This window comes from Heliangelus exortis, chromosome Z, assembly GCF_036169615.1.
Source record: "Heliangelus exortis chromosome Z, bHelExo1.hap1, whole genome shotgun sequence".
NCBI lineage: Eukaryota > Metazoa > Chordata > Aves > Apodiformes > Trochilidae > Heliangelus > Heliangelus exortis.
This window is the reverse complement of record NC_092454.1, coordinates 57,800,395-57,825,058: the sequence shown is the minus strand read 5'-3', so window position 1 is coordinate 57,825,058 and position 24,664 is coordinate 57,800,395. Positions and strand designations below refer to the sequence as shown.

Here is a 24,664-nt window from a genome sequence, read left to right as displayed (position 1 = left end):
TTTAACATGAACTGTCCCTTCCATCCGAAACCATTCTGTGATTCTGATTCTATGAGTTTTGATACCGTATGTATTTGATTCCCTATGTATTTATAGGAAATACCCAGGGGAGAACTGAATAGGTGCCATAGACCCAATTAGCCAAGAAGATGGCAGTCCTGAACTAGCAAGATCTCTGTTCTGCCCAGATATGCCAAGTCATGTCAAGTCTTGCCTTCACAGGGAAAATGATAAATCCTTGAAGATCAGTAGCAGTTCATCAGAGATTTAACCAATGTGATGTGGTAAAACTATTCTTTGAATAACACAGGTTGAATACCGGTTTGTGGTGAAGAAAGATATTTACACATTTCTTCATTTGATTACTATCATGACATCAGCTACTATGTAAGAAGATTTAGCTTGGTCATGGGTGGTATCTATCACTTTGCTTAGCAAGAATAATGTGAATGTCTCTGGATGCCCTGTACATTACTATGCAGGAGCTGCAGCCCTTGAAATTCTGTATCTTGTTTAAAATGGGGCTAACAACCTAAAATAGATTAGAAAATAAGAGGATTTGGGGCTTCACTGAGCAGGAATTTTTAAGGTCACTGCATCTATCTGTCTGACTGCTGCAGTGCCCAAATGGAACAACAGTGAAAATGCTTTTGACAAATACAGGTATTTCAAACTGGTGACTCAGGCTAAAACCAAGAGCTGCAGAATTCTGCTCAGAAAACTGAACATCCTGAACCTCTCAGGTATTATATTTCTGTCTCAGGGCATCCTTGCACTACATGCCAACAGAAACTGAGAACATGGCAACATATTTCCATATGCTTCTATCCCATTTGACCCTGCTAGACAATGCACAAGGTCATAGATGAACATTTGACCTAAACAAAGCATCACACTTACAGAAAAGCCAAAAGAGAGTGGAAACTCACAGGTAACACCATTCCTTGTAACCACAGCCACCAGTAGCATCCAATTTCTCCTAACAGAGACATGTTCCACAGCCCCTGATAGTTTTATCTCACTAGTATGAGTCTTCAGCACCTGGGGTATTTTGACGCTGTAAAACAAGTATCATGCTCTCAGAAAATGTGAGTTGTCCAGGCAAGGCCTTAGTTGGATGCTGTATTCAAAACCTCTGTCCATGGTTGAAAAGACTGAAGAAGCAGAGCAGTAGACTTAATCCCCAGTTTTATAAAGCAGCAGCACTATTTCATTGTACCGTATCACTTCCAACCAAGCAAGACAACACTTACATATAAAAAGCACGCTACAAGAAAAATTGCTTATACATTTGAAGTTTGCTTTTTGCTGTAATAATCTCCCTGCACATTTTCAGTTGTTGGGTTTCTTCTTTACTGAAGTATGGTATTGACTTATCCAATGCACTGCATCAGTGATTGCCTCCATTCACAAGATGTTTGGGATCTCTGGCCTAGACGCATAAAGATTATGAAAATACTAACATTGTCTCCAGAAATTCTTAAATAGCTTAGACAATGAGATGATGAAAATCAGAAAAGCAAGCTTAGGAGAGTTATCTGTTTTGTGATCCCTTTCTAATGGGATTTAACTGCCAAATTATCTGGTTCTTAAAATAAGCCAATTTTTGCCCTCATAACCCTAAATCTCAGAGTAGTTCCCTATAAACATGCTAACAACATTTTCCATTTCTTTTTTGTGCCATAATGCTGGAGAACAAATTCTCTCTTGATATTAAACAGCTCTGTTTACATGAGATGAGTGCAGTCAATTATGCACACTAACACCACCTCCTCTGAGTTTTCTTAACACCAAGTATCAGCCATTTATTCCTATTTGGTATTTCTTCTACATTAGTCCACATTAAGAGAGTATTTATTCCCAGTCTTGATGCCAGTCTCACAAGGACTTCCTGACTCCCCACTTTCAGCTGAGATCTTCCCGCCACCACTACCACCTTTGCCCCATGATCTAATAAAGACAAATTTGCTTATCAGTAATTTCAAAGTAATTTTCTAATATGGGCACTACACTCTTGTGACCTCTGCCATCCACTGCATGGGTTTTTTATATAAGCCACAGTCATCTTCAAAGTACTTTGAAATGATTCTTGATGGAATGCACCACATAAAGAATTTATTATTTATCTATAATCCGTGTCAAACTTTTACCCAGATATCACACAGTAATACATAAGTTTCAGGGTCTGTGGCACATTTGTGAAAGTTGTAATTAATACTTTTTAAAAGCAAAATAACAAATCAACTTCCCTCAAATCGTTTAGTCACCCTTCAATCAAATCTTGAAAATACAGGCCCAATGAAATTAACCGTTATCTCTCTGTCTCTGTTTCACTCTGTGTTGCTAGCATAAAGGAAAAAAAATTCTTCTGTCAGAGAATAAAGAGATTGTTGGAACAGGATTTTTTTTCTTTTGGAGGCTGATCTTGCTTTCATTTCCTTTCACTCTCCAACTGCTGTCACTAGAGCAATGTTACCAAGGCAGAGAGGTAGATGTCATCTGGCTGTTGTAGGAAAGTAATATCCAAGAACATGTAACATCCAAGAACTTTTAGGATGCAAACATTTTGAGGATTATCCTTCTTCCCACTTTACAACACCCTCATAACTTCTCTTATCCCCATCTCCTCAGCCCATAGAGAACTGTGGGACACTTGCTTTTGTTTAGCACTCTGCCAATATGCAGATTTAACACAGGAGAACATTATTTTACTTTGGTTTCCCAAGGGAATCAGTTAATTTTCTTTCACCTATACTTTCCTGTAAAGCAGAAGTGCTGCTTGGTCACACTGAAGATAGCACCATTAGGGCTCTCAAATACACAAAAAGCACTAAACTTGAGTTCAAGGAAACAATGTAACATAGATGCAAAGTTAAATATGCACACAGGCTGTTTTTCAGCTTCCTCACCCAGATCTCCAAGTAATACAGCTCAAAACTGATGTTGCATCACATTGAAGATTTCACAGCTACAAAACATCAGTCAGAACCAGATCAAAGATCCACTGCTACAGGCAGTAACTTTCTGATCTCAGATTGATGTGTTTCAGTGAAATGCAGTTCCTCTGCAAAAAACAGACTACTGGATTAGAAAATCTATCAAACTGTTTCTTTCAATTAGCCACCACTATGCATAATGAGTTTCAGGGCTTCTCGGCATTCTGTACAGGTTAGCACTGTTTTCTGAAGATCATTTTGAAGTAACAAGGGTGGAGGGAGGATAAGGTCGATCATTGCCTTTCAAAACACTTTATTCAACTTCTGCCAAAGTAAAACTGCTGATTGTCCATTCATGCTCTCACCATCTTTCTATACATTCAAGATTGCTTCGAAACCAGACCTTGAAGCATATATTCTCTTTAGTTATGTTATCATTGCTCAAAATAGAGTCAATGAAAACACAGTCATATAGTAGGAAGAAAATGTGTCACAATCTTTAGTACGAAGAAAATGTGTCAATTTTATTCCTGTTCGATACCTTGTCAGTAGGGTTTATAAAGGTATAAATGCATTGTTTCAAAACCAAAGCAGCTTTGGAATGCAAGGTGAATACACTGAAAATCATTGTGAAAAAAAGGTCAAACTGAAACCTCTGCATGCAAAATAATTCAAAATACTGGCATGTAAATTAAGATGATTATTAATTAGGACAGCTCACTAGGATATAGAGCAGGAAACTAAAAAATTATATTTGGGTTCTCCATCTCATTTCAGGATGGAGAAGGAGCGGTTACTTGTTAGCAAAATGATGGCACCAAGGCTTCTGGACATTTATCTAGGCATCTTACTGAAAAGCTTTGCACAAGGCGGTATCAACCTAAGAGCCAGAAAAAGAATTTTGGAAAAGCTTTTAAAAGAGTATCAAGTATGTCAGCTTAGCCCAGGTAAAGATAGAGGTAAATATAGTAAGTGGATGCAAATATCTGAAGGGAAGAAACATCAAAGGAAGAAAAACTATTTGTTGAAATAGAAATCTTCCTATGTCGAACAGAGATGAAATTAAAATGAGGACATTTCATGATTATTACAAAAAACAGTTTATGCTAAATACATCAAGCTGTGGAAAATATCACAAAGAGAACACAATCGTAAGTATTTAGAAGAAGAAAAAAGCAATATTTTTATATACAGTCATTCTGCAGCAGAAATGAGATTATATAGAAACTACCAAACAACAGCAACCCTACAGCACTTTCATCCCAATGTTTCTAACTAATACAAATGCTAATGTGTTAGGAACTGCAAACATTTAAATGATGCATTGGTGACAATGCTAAATAATTTTCTTTAAAAACTGGGAATCTTGATAGGCCCTAGTAGGCACTGACACATTTCTCCACTTCATCTACAACACATCCAAAACACTAAGAAATCGAATGTGAGGGTATCTATGCAACCTTTCTGAATAGAAATTTCAGGCAGTTTTCCCTCAGCTTCAAGCTTCCCCATTGGGAAGCCAAGGGGAGGGAGTCCCACAGCCACCAGAACAACAGGATATACCTTGTGTGATAAACCAGCATGTCACACAGGGCTACCCCTCAAGGTGTTTAAATGATACATAGCTATTTTTACTATCCATTTCTTTACAATTAAAACAGTGACAGTGTGACATAGACTGTGGATTTTCAGATAGATCTGCATAACGAAATGGCAGAAAGCCTGCAGCCTGGGTGTATACTCAATTAAAATGAACAGGCTACAGAGACAGACGCAGCCCCCCCTGACCTGAATGATGTTGATGTTTACATATGAACCTCCTAGCTCTCCTGCAGATAAGGAATGACAGACAATACTACAAATTAGTCAAGGTCAATAGAGCAGGAGGCAGCAGTTAGTCAATTACAAAAGCAAACTCTCTGCTGAAGCACCAAGTACTGTGTTTATACTCAGTATAATCAACTGCCTGAGTCATTGAGTCTAATAAAATGGACCTGTTTTTCCTTTGTCTAATTGACTGATTCCTGGAACTGCATGAACTTTAGGTGTGATAGAATTTAAGTCTTAATATCATGTAGCAAAAGGCAGACATCTAATTAGTCTGTATTCAGGTCTAATGGCTGCTTCTGCAATATGCAGTTCCATTCAACCGTGACAAAATCGTTGCTTAGAAGGTGTTTACAAAGACAAAAAAATTTGTTTACAAGCTATGTATAAACTCTGCTGGGTTTATACAGCAGAGTAAAGTTGCTATAGCAGAATAGTTCTTGTGTGACGAACAAGGTTTGACTTCTAAACAAAAATCACCCAACCAACCACTTTCCTCAACTGAGATATGTTTTTTCTTGCAGAAAGATGACGGAAGTAATGAAGCTGGTTTTCTTTCTGACTCATTCCCCACAATAAAATATTAAAATGCCTAGATAGCCTTAAAGATCTATTTTTTCCCCTTAGCTCTCTGGGTCATCTACTTAACTACTAAAGATCTTTAAAAAGCTATATAGAGCTTCATGATTTTCAAGTTTGGTGGGGGTTTTTTGGGTTTTGGGGTTTCTTTGGTTGGTTGGTTGGTTGGGTGGGTTTTGTTGTTTTTTTTTCCCCCACTCATTTTCTATATATATTGAGCTTAACTTAAAATGTCGTACAGAAGAAATATGTCAAAGCTTGCTCCCTAGTGATAAGTAGCTACAACTGCTGTTTTGGTTCACAGCTCCTCCTTTAGCCAAGATATTTGTGCATGTCCTTGAGCTTTAAATGAAATAAATTTGGATGCTGGTCTCAAATACTTGTATTTTCAAAGGAATCCAAGAACACAAGAATCTCACTGTGAGACTTGGGGACAACAAAATCTCAGCCCAAACCAGGAGATACCTTACTCTTTCCTGGCCATGTCTGAGTTAAAAAGTAATTGGACATGGAAGGCCCACTAAGTTTACTTTTAATCAAGGTTCTACAATCCTCTTCCCCCACAACTATGCTCACCACCATTAGAAGTTGGAAAGTAGCTTTAAAATTCCACTATTACATCATTTGCAATATGAGAATACAGAGATCATAAAAAATAATAATTAAAATAAAAGATAATGTAAACTGACACTAACTCCAAATTTACATTGTGTACAGTTCCCTATGCATTCACAACAATATAATGTAGTTTGCCTTGGACAAATCAATTGTCTAGGTTTACCACTGATTAATTCTGCTTGAAAATACACCATTATAAATAAAATGCTTCTAACAGTGCACTAAGGAGCACAGTCCTGCAAAGGATTCTTCTGACATTAGAAATTGTTAACCAAAACATTGAAAAGCACATTCTCAAAAACTCAAAGCTAAATTATAACCTACATTCAAGCACAGTTTGGTGACAAAGCATACATACTCTCTCTGTCTGTAATCACAGGTATTATTGTAAATATTTTAAATATTTTATATGTATGCTTACACATTTATATATTTATATATATAAAATATATGACCTGGAAATTCACCCTCCAAATCCATTCAGTTTCCCACTGTTACATTTATAGTTCCCCTGTTCCACTAAACCTCAAACCAGATCTTTCAATGGTCCCTCTCTTTATGCTGGGAAATTTACTACTTGTTTTCCTTTTCTCCCACCTACACAATTAGCAATGCATCAACACATTTCCCTTGAACTGATACTGCTTTTCAGCCACTTCCATGTTCCCCAGTGTTGTACTGCTATTTCTGAACTAAACAGGGTATCCTATTACCATGTAAGAATCATTCCCAAAGAGGCAAATCAATCTATTTACTATTACTCACTTATTTTACCAAGGGGCTACTTTGTTGAAAAAACAAAATTTGTTCTTGACATCACTAAAAACAGCACACTTGTAATGCAAACCATGAAACTCAAGTTTTTTAAAGAACAACTTCAGTGCTCAAATGCATTCAGAAGAGAGTATTCAGTGCTTCCAGAAAGAGTTAAAACAATACTTAATGTTGACACATAAGGTTATATCAATCTATAATTAAAAGGCCAGGGAAAATGGAATCTCTTTAGTCACCACATGATTCAATTACATTCAAGAGTTGTCAGAGAAATATTTCAGCAGCAGATACAGAAAAAAGGAGAAAAATTACATCTCCTGTTGTAGTACATTGCGCAGGTCCAGTCAGTTCCAGCCAATGCCACTGACTCATCTTTGACAAAACTTTAAAGATTCACTTGAACTAACTCCCATGTAGTTTAAGGGCATTCACAACTGGTCTGACAACACTAGAGCTGTCATGTCTAGTCAACTTTCAGATTAATATTTCTATTCCACTGAGGAATTGCTTATAGGATAACAACAAAAACTGAGTAAACATCAGAAGTTCATGCACCCATTAAGTACATCTACAAATTAAGACAAATTACTAGTATAAATGAGCTGAAGCAGGATTAGTGTTCAAAGGTACAGAATTCTCTTGGGATCTTTGAGAAACTGGAGCCCCAAGCTTCCTTTTAATGAAAGATGGTACTTCTGTACTAAATGGAAAGTTAATGAGCATGAAGACAAAATTCAGAAAGGTTAAAAAAATAGAGCTTCATTCATTATTATACAGTAGCTGTGTTTAAGATTCTCCCAAGGAGCTTAAATGGGTTAAAGGTTTTGTGATACTACATTCATTCCCAGTGCAAAAAGTGTTTATGGAAGAGAATGTCTGAACATATCTTTGGCTATCAGAGTCCTTGCCTCGTGGTCCAAAGAGGTATGACAAAGACATGGGGGGAAAAAGGAAGAGTAGAAACAAGTGTTCTTAAACATCATCTGTGCCTGGAGGTAGCTAGATCAGCCAGCTTATGAGCAGGATCAAGTGTTTCCTAGCTTAGTGGGTACCCAGTGCAAGTGGAGATGGCAAAGTCCAGGAGCCATAGCAGGAGGGCTAAGGTTTTCACTGGCCTCACTGAACAAAGAAGCTGCCTCAGAAAGACTTTGTTAAATATCTACAGCTCTGTTTAAATTCACTGAGCACCGTGCATATCAGATGAATTTCCACAACAGTCAACTTAGATCCCTGTAGAGCTCAACAGTTTTGTCCATATTGGAAAATGGAAAGCTTTTGTCCAGTTTGTCTAGAGCTTGTGTCCAGGCCTAGAGCTTTCTCACAAAGGTAAGGAAACACATCAAAGCCAAGGGCTTATGTGCACAAATACACAGATGACTGAGGGACAGGGTGTGAGAGAGAAGAAAAAAGAGCACCAACATGACCTTACAAGCTCACACACACACATCTTCTATAGCACATTTTAAAAATTTTGAACTGACTCTCGTATTTTATAGCACAGCAAGTGCACTACAGAAAGTTATAATCTGATAAAATGTCAGTTAACATTTGTTAAGGTCAGAGGTCCCAAATGAGAAAATTAGTGAGATCTTCCTGAAGATAAAATTTAAAACAGAATAGCTTATAGAAATCAGGAGTCATACAGCACATAATTATATGTTGCATTTTTAGTTTAAAATACATCCTTATGAGCCAAGAAATGTTCAGATTGGACATTAGGAAAAGGTTCTTCACTGATGGTCATTCACTGGAACAAACTCCCCAGGAAAGTGGTCACAGCACCAAGCTTGTCAAAGTTTAAGAAGCATCTGATTGATGCTCTTAGCATATGGTTTAGTTTTAGGTTGTCCCGTGAGGAGCAGGGAGTTGAACTTGAACCCTGATGCAGCTTCATTTCATTTACTCATGTCCTATCATTGGTCACCAGAAAGAGATCAGCACCTCTCTCCTGTCCCCTGTGATGAGGCTGGTTCTAGGCTGCGATGAGATCTGGCCTCAATCTTCTCCAAGCTGGACAAACCAAGTGATGTCAGCCACCTCACACTCCTAGAAGTGTTGGTCACCCCCCTCTATAAAGAAACATTTCATGTCCTTCTTATATTGAGGACCCAAAACTGCGCGAAGTACTCAGTGTTGGGCTGCACCAGTGCAGTGTAAAGTAGGGCAATAACTTCCATCTCTGGGTGCAGCATTCCAAGCTCTCCCTGCCTTTCTGCATAGGAAAGATACTCCAGTTCCAAACAGACTTCCAAAGGGGCACCTCAGAGATGGAGAGCTATGAACTCAAGATACTTGGAGAAAACTGCTGCTGCCATGCTTTTCTAGCTTCACACTATTTGAAGTCCAGTGCAAGGCAGAAGTCAGTACAGGGGCCGGCTGGCCTCCTTAGGCTGGCCTTTCCAAGTTATCACCTGTATTTCTTGCAGCAGCAAGATGCCCCTAGCACCCTGGTTCTGGGGGCAGGGATGTACTAAGGGCTGCCTCCAGCATCTGGCACTCTATTCACATAGCTGGAATTTCTTCACATCCAGGTCTGCTTAGGCACTCCCACGGTGCACTGGGGCGATGGGAAAAGCTCTGCTCCACATCATGTACTCGCCACCCTTTCTTCTCCACAGTCGCAGTTCTGCCCTGAGACACTCTGCCCTCCTATGCCACTTGCAGCTTGCAGGGACGTTGAGGGAAAGAAAGAAGCATCCCCATGACTTCTCCATCCTGAAGCACTCAAGATGGTGTTTGTGCAATGGGGGTAAGGTGGAGCCCCAACAAAAATGAGTCTGACCCTATCTTTGCCACTGGTTTCAAGGTGATAGTTGCCAAGCAGCTTGCCTCCTTTTGTAGAACAGATTCTTTTTTGCAAGGACCAAGGTCTCAGTTGGGTCCACAGCATGAATCTTCCATCCAGCAGCAGGTCCTGTGGTCTGATGCTTGAAGCATTGCACTGAAGTGTAGCTTCCCTCCATGTGCTGGAGCAGCAAGCTGCCCTGTACTGCAACACCTCAGGCCATGATCATTGCTTGGGATGGTGACCGTGTGGACGTGTGAGGCTGGACAGGGTGTTTCCCACACTCCTTGGTGTGGCTACTGTACCTTTTGAATGCAACGAGGAGAGAAGGACATGACTGCAAGAACTTCATGTGACAGCAAGACTTGGGGTAGATTCTCTGCTCACATGAGCCCTGGAGAGGGAGCATGGCTTGCAGGAGTGCCTGAGCCCTGTGCTGAAGGTGGCCCTAGGTCCTAGCAGGGAAAGCTGGACTTCTCTGCTGGACTTCTCCAGGCTGAGAGCTGAGTTGTCCTCAGCTAATGAGCTACCTGTCTGCTTGTCATGCAGCAGAAGTCCCTGGCCAACGCCAGGCTGTGACCTGACTCTTGGCCCTGCTGTGGTGACACTGGGAGCCTGCTGGACAGCATCACACACATCACATAGGGGGAGACCAGCAGGTTGTCCCAGCTGTTCCCAGTTCATGACCATCAAGAACACGGATAGCCACAGTCCCTGTGGACAAGGACTACCTTGGGGCCAGCATGTCCCAAAGGGATCCTGGAAGGGTTTTGTTTTATTCAGCTGCACAGCCCCTTCTCAGGGCTTCTCTGTGCCCTTTAGGCTAAGTGTCTGCTTGCTGTTTCTGAAGCACAAAGATGCCATGGGTGACCTGGGTTGCCCAGAGCTGCACTTTGCAACTATCCCTGCATTCAATAAAGCTCCAATTTCCTCTTTGATCTGCACTCTGGCAAGACCTTATCCCTCTCAACAGCTGTCCAACATGAGGTTGTAGCAGAGGGGGGTGTTGGCCTCTTCTCCCAAGTTACAAGTGATAGAAGAAGTTGTGCCAGGGGATATCTAAATTGCATACAAGGAAAAATTATCTAACTCAAAGGGTTGTCAGGTACTGGGGCATGCTGCTCAATGCAGTGGTCAAGTCAGCATCCCTGAAGATGTGTAGATGTGGTGCTGAAGGACATAATTTAGTGGCATCCTTGGCAGTGCTAGGTTAATAGCTGGACTTGATCTTAAAGTTCTTTTCCAGCAAAAACACCTGTATGACTCTATATGTGTGCTGGTCTCAGCCCAGCAGCCTTAACCCACAGCTGTGCATGTACACTACATTTGGTTCCCATGGCAAGTTTGGGGAGGCTGGGGGATGAAGGTGTGACTTTTGTGAGCAGCTGCTAGAAGACTCCCCTATGACTTACAGAGCAATGCCAGCTGGCTCCAAGATGGTCCTGTCACTGGCGAAACCTGAGCCAGCCAGCAACACTGGTAGTTGCTCTGGGGTATTTAAGAAGGGATAAAAACTGCTGCAGTAGCTGTCCAGGCATTGCACTGACCTTCTGAATGCCACTGCACATTGGAACACATTTTCAGCACTGGGATGTTGAAATAAATTCTACATACTGCAGTGACGTCCTTATGTGTACAAATGAAACCATGATGACAGTAAGGGGAAGACAAAAGGAGCAGCCTCCAGCAGCACCTAAGAGAGCCACAGTCACTGCAAAGGATGATTTCTGGTCTTACCAAACAGCAGTAATGAAACAGATTAACAGGAATTGTACAATGGACACATTCACTTTTTAAAAAATTAATTCCAAGCATAAAGTAAGCAAGTTAATATGTTCTTTCTTTCTTTGACACCATAATGAAAATGCAGAAATTAAACAACCTTTTTTAACTCCTCAAACATTCAATGATAGCATTCATTGACCTCTGTATAAAACAAGCCTCTACAAGCTGCATTCACAATTGTGGCATATAAACACAAACATATTTGTTTAATAAATATGGAAATTAAAATACACCAATTAGTACTTTCTATGCATTTCTTACATTAACTACCACAGTTTTTTAAAAGATACTGCATTAAAGCTTGCTTCTGTTCCTGTTTAGATTACTTACCAAGAGGAGTTCCAACTCTGCAGGAAGCAGAGCAACAGAGTACCTGCTTCTTCCCTATAGATTTTCCATACCCACCTGTAATGTTTGTTATCACAGTCTGCTCTGAAAGCTAACTCAGCTTGCCTAAGAACTGGAGGCTCGTGCTATCTGAGGCAACAGTGACAATCTCCTTGGTTCCATTTTAAAACACAGTATTTGTGACAGCATCAGAAGTGGTATACAAAAACACCATTTAGGGCTCAACCCTACTGCACCTTTGGCTATCCTACAGGACAAAACTTATTAATACTTAAACATAGGCATTAAGAATATCATGCATTTTACATAGGATGCTTTGGTTCCAACATGATTTCTTCATTGAGTTACTGGCCAGCAAGGCACTCACTTCTGTCTCATCTGAATTATTCATGTGGCATTCCCCTGTAGAAATCAACAAATTAGCTGGAAGAACCATTCAACAGAACACTCCTGTCATATTTTATTTTTTCCCCTTTATTAAGTCCAACATTAATCAAAAGTACTGCATCATTTTCTCTAAAAAAGAAAGAAATAGTGTATGAAGCATTTACTCAGAAATACCCACCACGTGCCACACATTAGAAACAGCCACTTGGTCTAAAATGGAGGAAATCTATTGTGCAGATGACAAACCTACTAAAAATCAGTGACTAAAATGAACAGATACATATTCATATTTTGATATAAATACACTGTGATATGAATAACTACCTGACAAACATGTGTTTCTAGGAACTAGCAATTTTCTCAAAAAGAAGTGGAACTAGTATCATTGTAACTTCAGATAAACTTATAAAGGGGATGAGAACCAGCTATTGCTACTGAATAGAGAAAATTCATACAATTATTTCAGGAGGCTGATCTATCATTATGAAAGCTGGAGATAGACAAAGTGCTATAATACAACTGTGTTTCCATCTTCTATAGTTTTTCTGGAGGCCGAATATACTCAGTATTTTGCAGGCAAGACATCAAAACTAACTACAAAAATTGCAGTGAATTTAATACAGATCACCGAAATTTCATCCAAAGCTTCACGAAGAATTCACTCACAAAGTTCATACCTCTTCAAAGGCCAGAGCAAGACATATTTTTTAGACATTCAACATAATATAGTTTTCTGAAAGGTTATAGCATTCACATTACAATCTTTCTGACTTGAAAGTGCTAGGAAGTCAGAAGAAATTCAAGTTACAGGGTCTAAGCTCTCTGAATCTGTAACTCATACCTCTCACCAAGCCCAGTCTAGTTCTCTGGTGACTTCTCCCATGCTCCTGAATGTTAGTGCTGCCTTAGAAAATCTCAAACAAAACCAGAAATACCCAATTCTGTGCCTGTAAATTTTGTTATCACTTTGAATTAGGTACCGCTTTCTCATATGCACATATGCACTGTGAAAAGTGAAAAGGGTTCAAGTTCAACAGTTATTCAGAACAGTTCATGTATAGGTCAAACAATGCTGCCAGGTATGGGAATGCTTCCCTTGTTTAATTTTAAAATACACTTAACTTCTTGGTCTAAAACCCTTAAAGGACACAGTTTAAAGAAAAGGCTGCATCAATCCACAGACCACAGACCACAGTCCATGGCACCACTATAAATTACTATTGTGATAATGTACAGTTACAGCAGTTTTGAGCTATGCAATAGTCATGCCTCTTTCCCTCCATCTTTAAAGTGATATATGCTTCTAGAGATAAAAGAAACTGTTCTATTCCTTTGAACAGAAGGGCTGTGATTTCCTTTGCATTTAGTGAAGGGTACATAAGCGAGGACCTCCTTGCTACCTGTTCCTAGGCAAGGTGTAAAATCCGGTCCTTAAATGTTCACTTCCATACTTGCTTTTTTGTCACTGGACAAATATTGACTTTTTTTTTTTTTCATTTCAAATAAACTCCTGGTGAATAGTAACTGCAACACAAATTTAGGTTTACACCATGTTCTCCTTCCTTATATCAAAAGCACATAATGCCCTAACAGTGCCAGAAGAGGTCTCCAAAATATCACCCGTGAATCCACAGTGACAGCGGGTTCAAAAAGTTAACATGACTGCTGCCTGAAAAGAGAGGGAAGGGTGATTAATTTTGTAGGCAGAGGTGTAAATTTGACCTGAATGCTTAAGGAATGTGAAAATCTTGCAGCACTCGTTGATCACAGGGAGACCAGCAGCATGAAAACCAGAGGAGAGAACTGCAGGCACAGAAAAAAAGCCAAGCTGCCAATCTTGCAACTGTTTCAGGATCACCTGAAGTACATGTTTTGTCTATTACAAATGCCTGCTCAAAAAGAGGAAGAAAATGTTATTGAATAAGGCAAGAACCACAAACTGTGGTTTTTGCTAATACTTGTATACTATTTCTTTCCATTAACAAATCCATTATTGACAGAATTCAGAATGAAACAGAATGACCAGTAAGAGATTTCTATCTCTGCTCCATTTTAGAACACTCAAATGGAAATGAAATATAGACACTACTCCATAGACATTCTCAGTGAAACAGAAAACCCACATAACATTTCTAGTGAAAATTATACAATCAATCTTTTAATCTAAGTTTGGTTTTCCTGTCAATAATGATTCCACATTTGGTATACACCAGCACATCTAGTCCTGATTCAAGATATTCTATCTAATCCCTGAAAAAAATAGGGAACTTCATTTTGTGTAAAGTTAAAATCCCCTAGAGGACTACTTCAAGTATAATAAAGTACCATAAGTTCATAAATTAATATACTACACTATATTTTTCCTCATTAGCTTCTGCTAGTAATTACAGAAAACACTCAAATGTAATGTAAATGACCTCAATCCTGCAAATACTTTATCAGAACTAGTACATGACCCATTTCTCAACACATCCATTTAAAACTGTATTTTAAGAAGTTTGTTTTAAAAAGCCACTAGAGATTTACTATTAATTTTATCTACAGATCTTCTATATCTATATATTTGACTCTGCTGGCAGAAAAAGGAAAAGAAGGAACTAAATTCACTGACAGTTTTCTCAAATAATTTAAATTCTGTTTTTAGAGCCTATTTAAAGTACAGTGATAAATTATAACTACTTCTATGTTTTCTAAACACATCATCTATATTTACATACTTGTATATATGCAAATGGTTATATATTATTAATTTTCCTAAAATTCTAATTTGCTCTGTTTCACTAGCAAATAGAGGAGTAGATATGTCCTCATATGCTTTAAATCATCTGTGTATCTTCTTTGATATGCCTCTTTGGTGAGTGTAAATCCCAGTATTTTAGCCCAAAAGAATCTTTCATATGCCATATAGAATCCTGGTTTCAGTTCAGCTATAAAAATTAAAATATGTTACAGTTACTTACAGATGGAGTGGGCCACAGCATAGCATATGGTCCGTTACAGCTACTGAGGTTTTTAATTATTACTTGCATGGGCAGAGAGAACTAAGGTACTTACAACAGAGCATCTGCTGCCTTTTACATCCATGACAGAAGATGTGCAGTATGCGTAGTCCAACCAAGTGGTGTATACACATCAACTTGAGCCATAAATTTGTTCCAAGTATTGCTGCCCTATAGGTAACAGCAATTTTTCTGTTGATTACACATAATAGAACCTTCTCACACAGAAAACTACTTACCATTTCTTAGGAAATACAGAAGTATTTAGTGGATATTAACCAGTAAAATAAAGCAGCTGCTCTAGGACATACTCCACAAACAAGTCAGTGTTAGGGCACTCCTGGTATTAAGTGAACACCAAGCCATATGATGAGCATCAAGCTTATGCATAGTAGCCATACTCTACCAATAGAAGCAACTTCGGAGTCACTCACTCAGTTTCTTAAAACAGTTCTCTCCTTCTCCCCTCTGTATTTCATTTATGCCCCACTAAAAAGAATTAGCCTACAGTGCTTGAAGTTCTGGGGCTTTTAAGAGATTGTGACAAGGGACACAGGAAAAAGCCTGGTAACTAAGGGCGTACGGATGTCCCTAAAGGGCAGGTTTTGTAGCAGGGAAATGAGAAATGGCTCCATGAGGATGGAACCCGTTTGTTTTTTTTTAAAACCCAAGTACAACAATTTGAGGAGAGAAAAAATGTGGATGAGATAGAGGATGTTCAGAGGATTCTCCCCCAGGCTGGAGATGCTGTTCTTGGGATGCTACAGTATGGGAAGATGTGCATGTTTTTGAGGCAGCAAGCAGGAGTCAGCCACTACTTCAGAAAGCACGAAGAGAGCTCTGAAACAGAAATGCTTCAGAAACTGCCAAAGCAATTCAGTCTCAATGCACGTTTCAACGGGTAACAAAGGAACTTCAAATGGCATAGGAAAAGCCAGATCTCTCCATTAACTGACTGAATGGTGTTAAAAAGGCATAAAAAAGGACTAGGATTACCTCTTTGTGATACCAGCAAACACAAACAAATCCAGTTCTCTAGAGACGCAGTGGCACATGATCACAGTAAATTAGATCTTTTATTGCTTCGAAGCAGAAACAAATATATAATTTATATGCATTCATGTGTGTAGGCATAAGAAACACAAACCTCAGGAGAAAAGCATAAACTACTGTCCCTTTTAAAAAGTTCAGTTTTCAGTTTTCTATTAAATTTCAAAACAAGTAGGGAAGTTGTAGGAAATAATGCAGGATAAGCTGCTTTTCTTTTTTTTTTTTTTTTCCTAATGTAAGTTTAGAAGAAAAACCTTGGTTTTAAAACAATTTTAGTCCCTTTTGAAGTCAGTTGAAAGGTTTTATTTTTATTTAAAGAAAAACTAATACAAGAACGTTTCTTCAATAGTATGGCAACATCATCCAGGTGGAATTCCAATGGAGACAACAAAAGTAAAATCTTGAGAACAATAATTTGTTTGTCCTGAGTGCCTCATAACTTTAAATTTGAAGGCTTTATAAATGAAAGGGTGTGTGGAAGGTTGTGTTCTGATCTGGAAAAACTTCTAGCTTTGTCTTGCACCCTTGTAAAAATTCTACATGTATTCATGTGTTGTTAAAAAGCCTAATATTCATGCTGACAGTTCCTCAAACATGCCATAGTGGCACACCAAGGCCAGATTTCATTTCAGCAGCAATATTTGGGAGTACACAGTGGACAAGGACAAAGGAGCAAAAATCAGAAACAAAAATATTCCTTTCTCTTTAATCAATATGTTGTTAGACTGGTGGATTTGACTCATTAATCTTTCGGTAAGTGAAAAATGAAACAGATTGACCATTACAGAAGAAAAAAAAAATTGCAAATGAAATTCATTCTAAAGAAATTGTTTTTTAAGAGTGCTATTTCATTATGTAGAAGTTTCATCAGAAGAGCTGGATTAAAAAGGACCCATTTCTTTGAGGTAATGTATCTAGAGACAAACTCTGAATCCAAAAGACCTGGAAACAAACTTTTTAAACTCTTCCTCTTATGCTTATTGTTAAACCCATTCAAGTTCCACCAGAAAAAAAGGAACTGGGAAGGAAAAAAACAAACAAAAAAAACAAACCAAACCAAACCAAACCAAACCAAACCAAACAAAAAAAAAAGAAAAGAAAAAAAAAAAAAAAAAAAAAAAAAAAAAAAAGAAGAAAAAAAGAAAAGAAAAAGAAGAAAAAAGTATCACATTTTGTGTTTAGTAGCTTTGAACCAAACTTCATGTGACTTCCATGTTCCATCTAAACATGAGGGGATGGGACATACAAAAACCTCAAAAAATAAAATGCCTGGAGGTTTGCAATGAACTACTTTTTGTATCTTCAGCAACTGCTTCATAGTGATTCATCTAGTACTCTACCACACATGAAATTAGCAATTAAAGGCTTCCATGCATCCAGCATTAGATCCTACAAATCCTGCTAACCACAGGAGCAAAATTAGAACAAGAGGAATCAACTGAACTAAAAAGTGCTTATTGTAAGCTGTATGGAATTTGTCCTTTGCTGAAAAAACATGAAAATTCTGGACAGATTGCACACACAAGAGTATTAAATGTAGGATTATAACTCAATTAAGACAACTATTTCTCTGATCCTATAATTCTAAGGCATTTTGCAGATGTCTGTTACTTCTGGGATGCAATACAAATTTCTTTCTGTTCTCCATAATATAAACTCAAATTTTATGAAAAGACATATTTAGTCTTCTGCATAGAAAAATAATTTTCACAATCTATGTTTAAAGACACGAGTATTCTAGATGAATTTAAAATAAGGTAAACTAAATTAACATTTACAACATTAACTGTGAACATCATCCATATATGTAAATACGTAATTAGTAGTAAAGCCTCACTGATACCCTTGTTTCCTAAAGGAATTCTTGGACCATGTCCCAGAGCACAGAGGAAACACATCCTCAGCCCAGCACAAGCCATGCCAACCCCAAAACTAGAGGCAGTGACACACAAAGCTGCATACATAAGAGACACAAGACTGTAACTTCAGACTCCAAGCCAGCCTGGAGACCACTGTGCTGTGCTGTGCTACAGGAATAAACATGCCCTTTCTCTGTTCCAATGTGAACAAAAGTGCATCTGCACTACCATTAATCACATGAGACTGTTTTGCTTCAGCTTTGTCAAAACGAATTCAGCTTTTCTGAATTTAGCAAAAGATAAAGGATTTATCTAGACCAGGAAGATGGAAAAAGGTTACATAAACTTTGCTAACTAGCTAGAAAAATAAAATTGTTAATCTACGCCTCAAAAAAAGGTCACCATTAGCTCAGGGTTAACTAAAACTTTTTAGCTAATCTCTGGCCTAATTTTGACCTCTCCTGTTAATTGCAGAAATGCTTTCAGTTAATATATTGTAAAGCTGTGCTTACACCCTTCTGTAGTTTCTTGCCTTGCAGCTCATAAATTAAAGACAAAGTACCTTTTTCTAAGATTAATTTGTATCCAATTAGCTCTGTGTTGTTACCTACAGTGAATAGTAATGACAAACACTAAGCCTTTTAATTTGTTTCATGAAGGAGGTATTCATTAATGTGAAGTAACATCAAAACCTTTATTTACTTTTTTTTTCCTTCCAGATCATAAAATACTACTTTACAAAGTCTGTAAAAATACCCAGTTCTTCTGCTTTTGGCAATTCCCATTAAAAAGAGGTATAGTTATATCAGTGTTAGAAGAACTAGTTAAAGAATACATGTAAATCTAATGGACCTGCAGTCATTAGTTGGCTGTATCCTGACCTAATAAATTGTCATTGCATCATAACCCTTAAAGGGCTCTTTACATGAGCTTGTTTAATTCCTTTAGTATCATAATGTCTGGATGTCAGGCTATGGCTACGATGTATCCACACCCATAAAGTGTTGCCTTCTGTGGAAGAGTAGTCTTTACTCAAGTAAAAGTGAAACACCTGAATTATAATTCTAAAATAATGCATTTACCAACATTCACTCTTTTAAACAGCGTTGGAAGTGTTCAGGTTCCAGTAATAATCAGCCCAGCCTTAATTTAAAAATTAGATCTGGGAGAGAAATTACACTCGACTGCATTTGAAAATGTATATAAATCCATGAAAAAGGAATTCTAATAATGTAAGAAGAAAGAACCTCAAGGTTAAAGAGGACTAAACAAATAGCATGCCTTATGTTCATCTGAACTAAGTAATACAAGGAATTATAGTTTGAAGGCCTATTGTAATTACATGTTAAAATGGTCAGCAAAAATCCAATATACTTCTAAAAGCTGAAGCCTAACTGTTCTATTACATTTATATTCCTTGTCTTTTCATACTGATAAAAGCTTCTCCAAAGCAAATTTATCCATTCATACTGAGGATCATACTTGTTAAGAAATAACACAAGCCTAAATTATGCTCTAGTCATCCTCTTCTCTATAGGAAATGAGAATGATCTTCTGTAACATGAACAAAGGCACATGGCCTACTGCAAAAATGAAAAAGCTTGTCCAATATTGTTTGTCGTATCTGTAGATAAACTCTTGCCTAGGAAGGGCTTAAAATTTGTTTTATTACAGTACAGTCAAATGTTTGGATCAAATCCAGATTCATATTCATTTGCTAGCTGCAGATAAATCCTACTGTACTGCCAGTACAGTTTTCTTAAATTTTAACATTATTCACCAAAAGCTCCATTCTTCTGAGTTTGCGCTTATTCTTTGGCATTGGCTTGTCATATAAGCCATTTTTGAGGAGATGCTCCTTGCTATGATGGATCTGGGCACCATGCTGAAGCTGGAAAGAGCATAATGCCTGTAGTGGACGAAGTATAATCTGCAGAAAGACAAAGGGTTGAGGGGGAGACAAAAAAAAACCACTATTTTAGTAACGTATTTTAGAGACATCAATCATTCCAGGTTTGGTATTTAAGGACCAGCTTTAAATGCTGATAAATAGAATTTGGATGATAGATGTTAATAAAAATATAACCTTTGGAGACAAAGAGGGCACAACTGAGTAAGAGATGTACTAAGAAGAAGCCACAAAGAAGACACACATACGTCTATCTGCTGTCAACCCTTACTCCTTTCCTTGGACCCACTCAATCCTGACTTCATCCCCAGCTATGTTACTGTAAGTTATGGCTTTAACTTGTCCTTAGCAATGGACTACAATTAATTACTTTGGTTCATCCAGTAAGCTGTAATAACATAAGTAACAATAACTGAGCTGTTTGTGCTTGCATGAAAAGACTTTGAGGAGCAGTTTTAGGAAGATAGGAAAGACTCATGACCAAGGCTGCTGGTCTGCTATCCTAGAGACTGGACTGTGTCCCTGCTTCTGCCCAGCGATATTATGTAGGACTGATGAAGCCACACAGACCCAAATATATCTCAAGTGGCTCCTAATTGATGGTTCTTAATTTTCTGATTGCCTGACTTAGTATGTGCCTTGTACAGGTGCAGAGCAATCACAAATGTAACTGCAGTCAGCAGGAGCTGAGTTTCTACCAAGTTACTTTTACTGGACATTGAACCAAGCACCCATTCTTAACTTCCACAGCTCTTGACTTCAGTTCATCATATTAAACACTCACACACAGAGAGGGTATTAAAAGGTGCAAGTATATTTATGAAACTCTTGGCTATGGCAAGATTTACAGAAGCACACTTCAGAACCTGAAAATTGGGCTGGGCCAATTCTGAGCAAAAGGGAAAAAAAACGTAACACAGTACTGGGAATAATCAACACTGACAAAATATTCACCATGGGCCTAAAGGAAAAATATGCCAACATTGTCCTAGCACACCAAAGGAAAAGGTAATATGAAAAACCCATTTTAATTGCAATACTTCTTCATAGGTTTAACTTCTACAATGAATAATTACCCTCTTCTAAGATGAAAGAACTTGATAGCTGCACTGTCATAACAGATAAAGAGGGTTCTAGAAAAGTGTATCAATGCACAGTTCCAACTTCTGAGCCATATTTTCTTGTATGGCCACACACTTCGCCCTAGCCTGGTTTTAAATGCAATTGATTCAATCGATTTAATGTTGAGGCAACTTTTCGTGTTACAGAAGTAAGATACAGGTGTGGCATACTCTGTACTATATAGTTACAGAAGCAATTTTCAGTCTGGGAACCTTAGATGGAGGTCAATTACCAAAATATTCCTTGTCTGATGGAGAGGGATATGAGCATCCCAGAGTCAATTGGCTTTAAATCCCTTTCACAGACTATTCTGTACTACATTCTGAGCACACAATCAGACTGCAGACCCAGGACTAAATTGAGAAACTACTCATAGGTCCTTTTCAAAAGGCTTATTAAATTGATATTACTAATGTCAGCAACAGAAGATTAAGAGCATTATCTTAATAACCTCTTCCATTACAGACTAGTGGGATCACAACTGGTAAGGGAAAGGCTAATGTCCAATTAGTATTCTTTGACCTGGAATAGACTTAAATTCAAGAACTATTAATTCCCAAATTCCTCCAATGACATGTAAGAGTTGTGAACTGGCTGGTAGGAAGACATAACCCAGTGGGTTGCATTTCATGGTTATAGGAGTGCAGGAGGTCAGTGGGACAGGCTTAGAAAACCATTTTGTCTTTGAACTAACTGTGACAGGTACTCAGACCATCTCTGCCATCTAGTTTTGGAGAAGGCAACTTACTGCTTTCCATAGAGTAGCATACTCAATTCCCTGTCTCGAACTAAACAAGCTTTTGGGTTTTTGAGAGTCAAAGATCAATTTGCTGTGCTACGACTTCACAGGATAATTTTAAAATATGGATTTATTTAAAAAGATAATGATTATCTGACTTCAATAAACATTCAAAGACCAATACATATTAAAATGGAAATTAATCCTACCTGTCTCCTAACTAAATGAAAATTTTTAGAGTCTAACAACAGTTATTCTCAATTACATCTGTCAATCCAGAAATTCTGATTTCAGATCTTTTCTGAAGTAGATGTGATGGGAAAGAAAAATGAGGCAGAAGGGAAGATGGAGCTGGACTGCTGAATTTAAAAAAATGTGTAAAATATACAAATGAGAAATTGTGGGAGGAAAAAAAAAAAAAAAAAAAAAAAAAAGATGGAAGAAGAAAACAGAGATTGAGTCATGAGTACAGGAGAAAGGAAATTCAAAACCTGAGACAAATTATCCTGAAGGCTACAGAATTAAAACTTGTATAAGTGGAAGTGTCTGGGGAAAGCATTACAAAGCCAAAGAACAAGGTGGGAAGGGGAAACTGACAACCAAAAACCAGGAATTAAGGAGACAGGTTGGGACGGTAACAGTTGTTTTCAAAGACAAATCTATTACTCCATACACAAAACGTGCTGCCCGGGTAAAAGTGGTCTGTAGTTTTAATAAGTAGTCCACAATCAGCCTTGATGGACTTGCAGCATAAAACACAATCTGTTACAGGACATGATCTGACCCTAACTGGTACTTCAAAAATCATTCAAGATTTTTAACCCTGAATTTTGCCCAACTTTATCTCCAGACAACTTTTTGTGGCAAAAGATTCCATTGTTTGGAATGGATCCCATTCCATTATGGGACAGAATAAAACCAAACTGTAACAGAATTTAACATACTGAAAAGAGGAATATCAAAACAATCATTCAGGACCTTTGCATTTAACACATTCCCTCAGCAATCTGACAGCAAAGTTGAATAAAGAAAATGAAACTGTACAATGAGACCTTTGGAACATGACTAGGAAGTGCAATAGTGATCTGAGCATGCTAGAGTTAATTTCTGAAAAAAAATATGAAGAAAAATCATATTGGTACACTACTGTTTTAGTTTGCTATTGCTTAATATCACAATATTAAGATTTTGACTGTCAAATGTGACATTAATAGGTATGTACCTTCACTGTCTCTCTGCTATTCATAAAATAAAATCTCAGCTGCTTAAAATTCCGTACCTCTTGTATACTCTTATTTTTTTCCATGATAGTAAGAGCAACAGCTGCACATTCAAGTGTAGACAGACAAGTGTTTGTTGGCTGTGTTCGAATTACATATTGACTTGAAATGCTGGGTTTTAACTGCACCTGAAAAATAGAAGGCAGTATTAAAGTAAGCAGATTAGTATAGTAAACAAGATACATCTTCTTTACACCAAGTAAAACACAGGCTCTTCATTCTGCAGTCAGTTGCCTACGTTCCTTTTTGCTATCTTGTCTCAAAGTAGCCAGTGACATTACACTATTGTTAAGGATAACACTGTAATACCCATGAGTTGCCATCAGAGACTAGAACTGCACATTTGTTACTGTACAAACAGTAAAGAAAATGCAATTGCTAAAAAAGACTGAGTGAAATTTTAGCAACTGATTTCAGTTGCTGTAGATATCCTATAACAAATAGAAAATTATTTACCTATGTTTGATTTATTGCACATTCTATATACACACATGATCGCACACAATGTAGAATGACTGCATAGACACTGACCCTGTTTATCTTGGTTGAACATTATTTGTCAAATCCTGAGTGTCAGATTTTTAGAAACTATATTTATCCATATAACATACTAGCTCACCAATTAGAACTACTTGTTTACCTAAAAATGACTTTCTGCCTCAAGTGACAACCAATCTAAATCACTAATTAAAGTTCTTTAAGAAAGAGACACTTAAATCAACAATTAAATTTGGAGCTGTTTTATCAGCTCCAAAAGCTTTTACTGAGTTAATAAAGAGCAGCTGAAACATAATAAAATTTACATTATTGGACTTTGTATGAAAATTCAGACATTACTCCTTTATTCCTAACATTCCCATCTCTATGTATGTTTCAAATATAATTTGCCAAAAAGTTGATGTTTTAACAACACTTCACTATTCTTAAACAAAAATTATCAGTTCCTTTTCTAACTGTAGTATAGTACAAAAACCCTATGGAATCATTGTAAAAGAGGAAGTCCATTTTTTTTTTTTTAATGTCTTCCCAGCAACAGTCTTCTGTTTTTTCTTCTTCTTGAAAAAAAAAATGCCTGTTCCACATGGCCACAATATATTGCTTGAATTCTGTTTGCCAGAGATTTTTCATCATTCCTCACTTCATTTAGTATTGTCCCTCTTCACTTTTCCCATTTTTGCTTTTATTTGTAATAGTTCATTTTTCTTGATCTCTTTTACATGCACACATTCTTAAATGCTCAAGATATGTCATTCGCAAAAAGGAAACTTCAACCTGAATAAAGAATGAATAAGATAAAATTCCAATACTTTAATTGATCCCAACGTAATGGGAAAAAAATTAATTAATAAATACATAAAAGGCAAAAAAAGAGGAAAGTCATACTACATAGGACAAATAAGTTAGCTATAAAGGTTCATTACACTCAAATAGAGGAAATGACAGAAAAAACACATCTCTGTGAAAGAAGGTCCATAACAATGCATTGTAGTTTTAAGGAGGTTATACAGTTACCAACTGTGGATTCAACTGAAAATGCACCAGTGGGCTCAAAGCATAGAAATGTATGTTTCCTGAACATACTAACTGTTCTTAGATATTTGAAAGTAATGGTTACAACAGGTGGTGACAAAACATTATTCTAAAGAAATGCAATGGTCAGCTAAACA

The 24,664-nt window shown here is 37.5% G+C and overlaps 1 protein-coding gene and 1 long non-coding RNA gene across 4 annotated transcripts in view; one reads left to right on the top strand and one right to left on the bottom strand.

Annotated features, from left to right (window-relative positions):
• Positions 1–16,343: 16,343 nt before the first annotated feature.
• LOC139789855 (uncharacterized) lies at positions 16,344–17,051 on the top strand. Its single transcript, XR_011723267.1, has 2 exons — positions 16,344–16,949; positions 17,007–17,051. It is a non-coding gene; the product is annotated as an uncharacterized lncRNA (long non-coding RNA).
• A 539-nt stretch (positions 17,052–17,590) lies between these two features.
• The window catches only part of DTWD2 (DTW domain containing 2), a 78,200-nt gene continuing 71,126 nt past the window's right edge, over positions 17,591–24,664 (bottom strand). For all 3 annotated transcript variants that reach the window (XM_071730493.1, XM_071730491.1, XM_071730492.1), the window contains exons 5-6: positions 22,997–23,125; positions 17,591–19,877 (exon numbers count right to left, since the gene is read on the bottom strand). In XM_071730493.1, the coding sequence (XP_071586594.1) occupies positions 19,707–19,877; positions 22,997–23,125 (300 nt within the window). In that variant the 3' untranslated portion in view covers positions 17,591–19,706. The remainder of the gene's footprint in view (positions 19,878–22,996; positions 23,126–24,664) is intronic.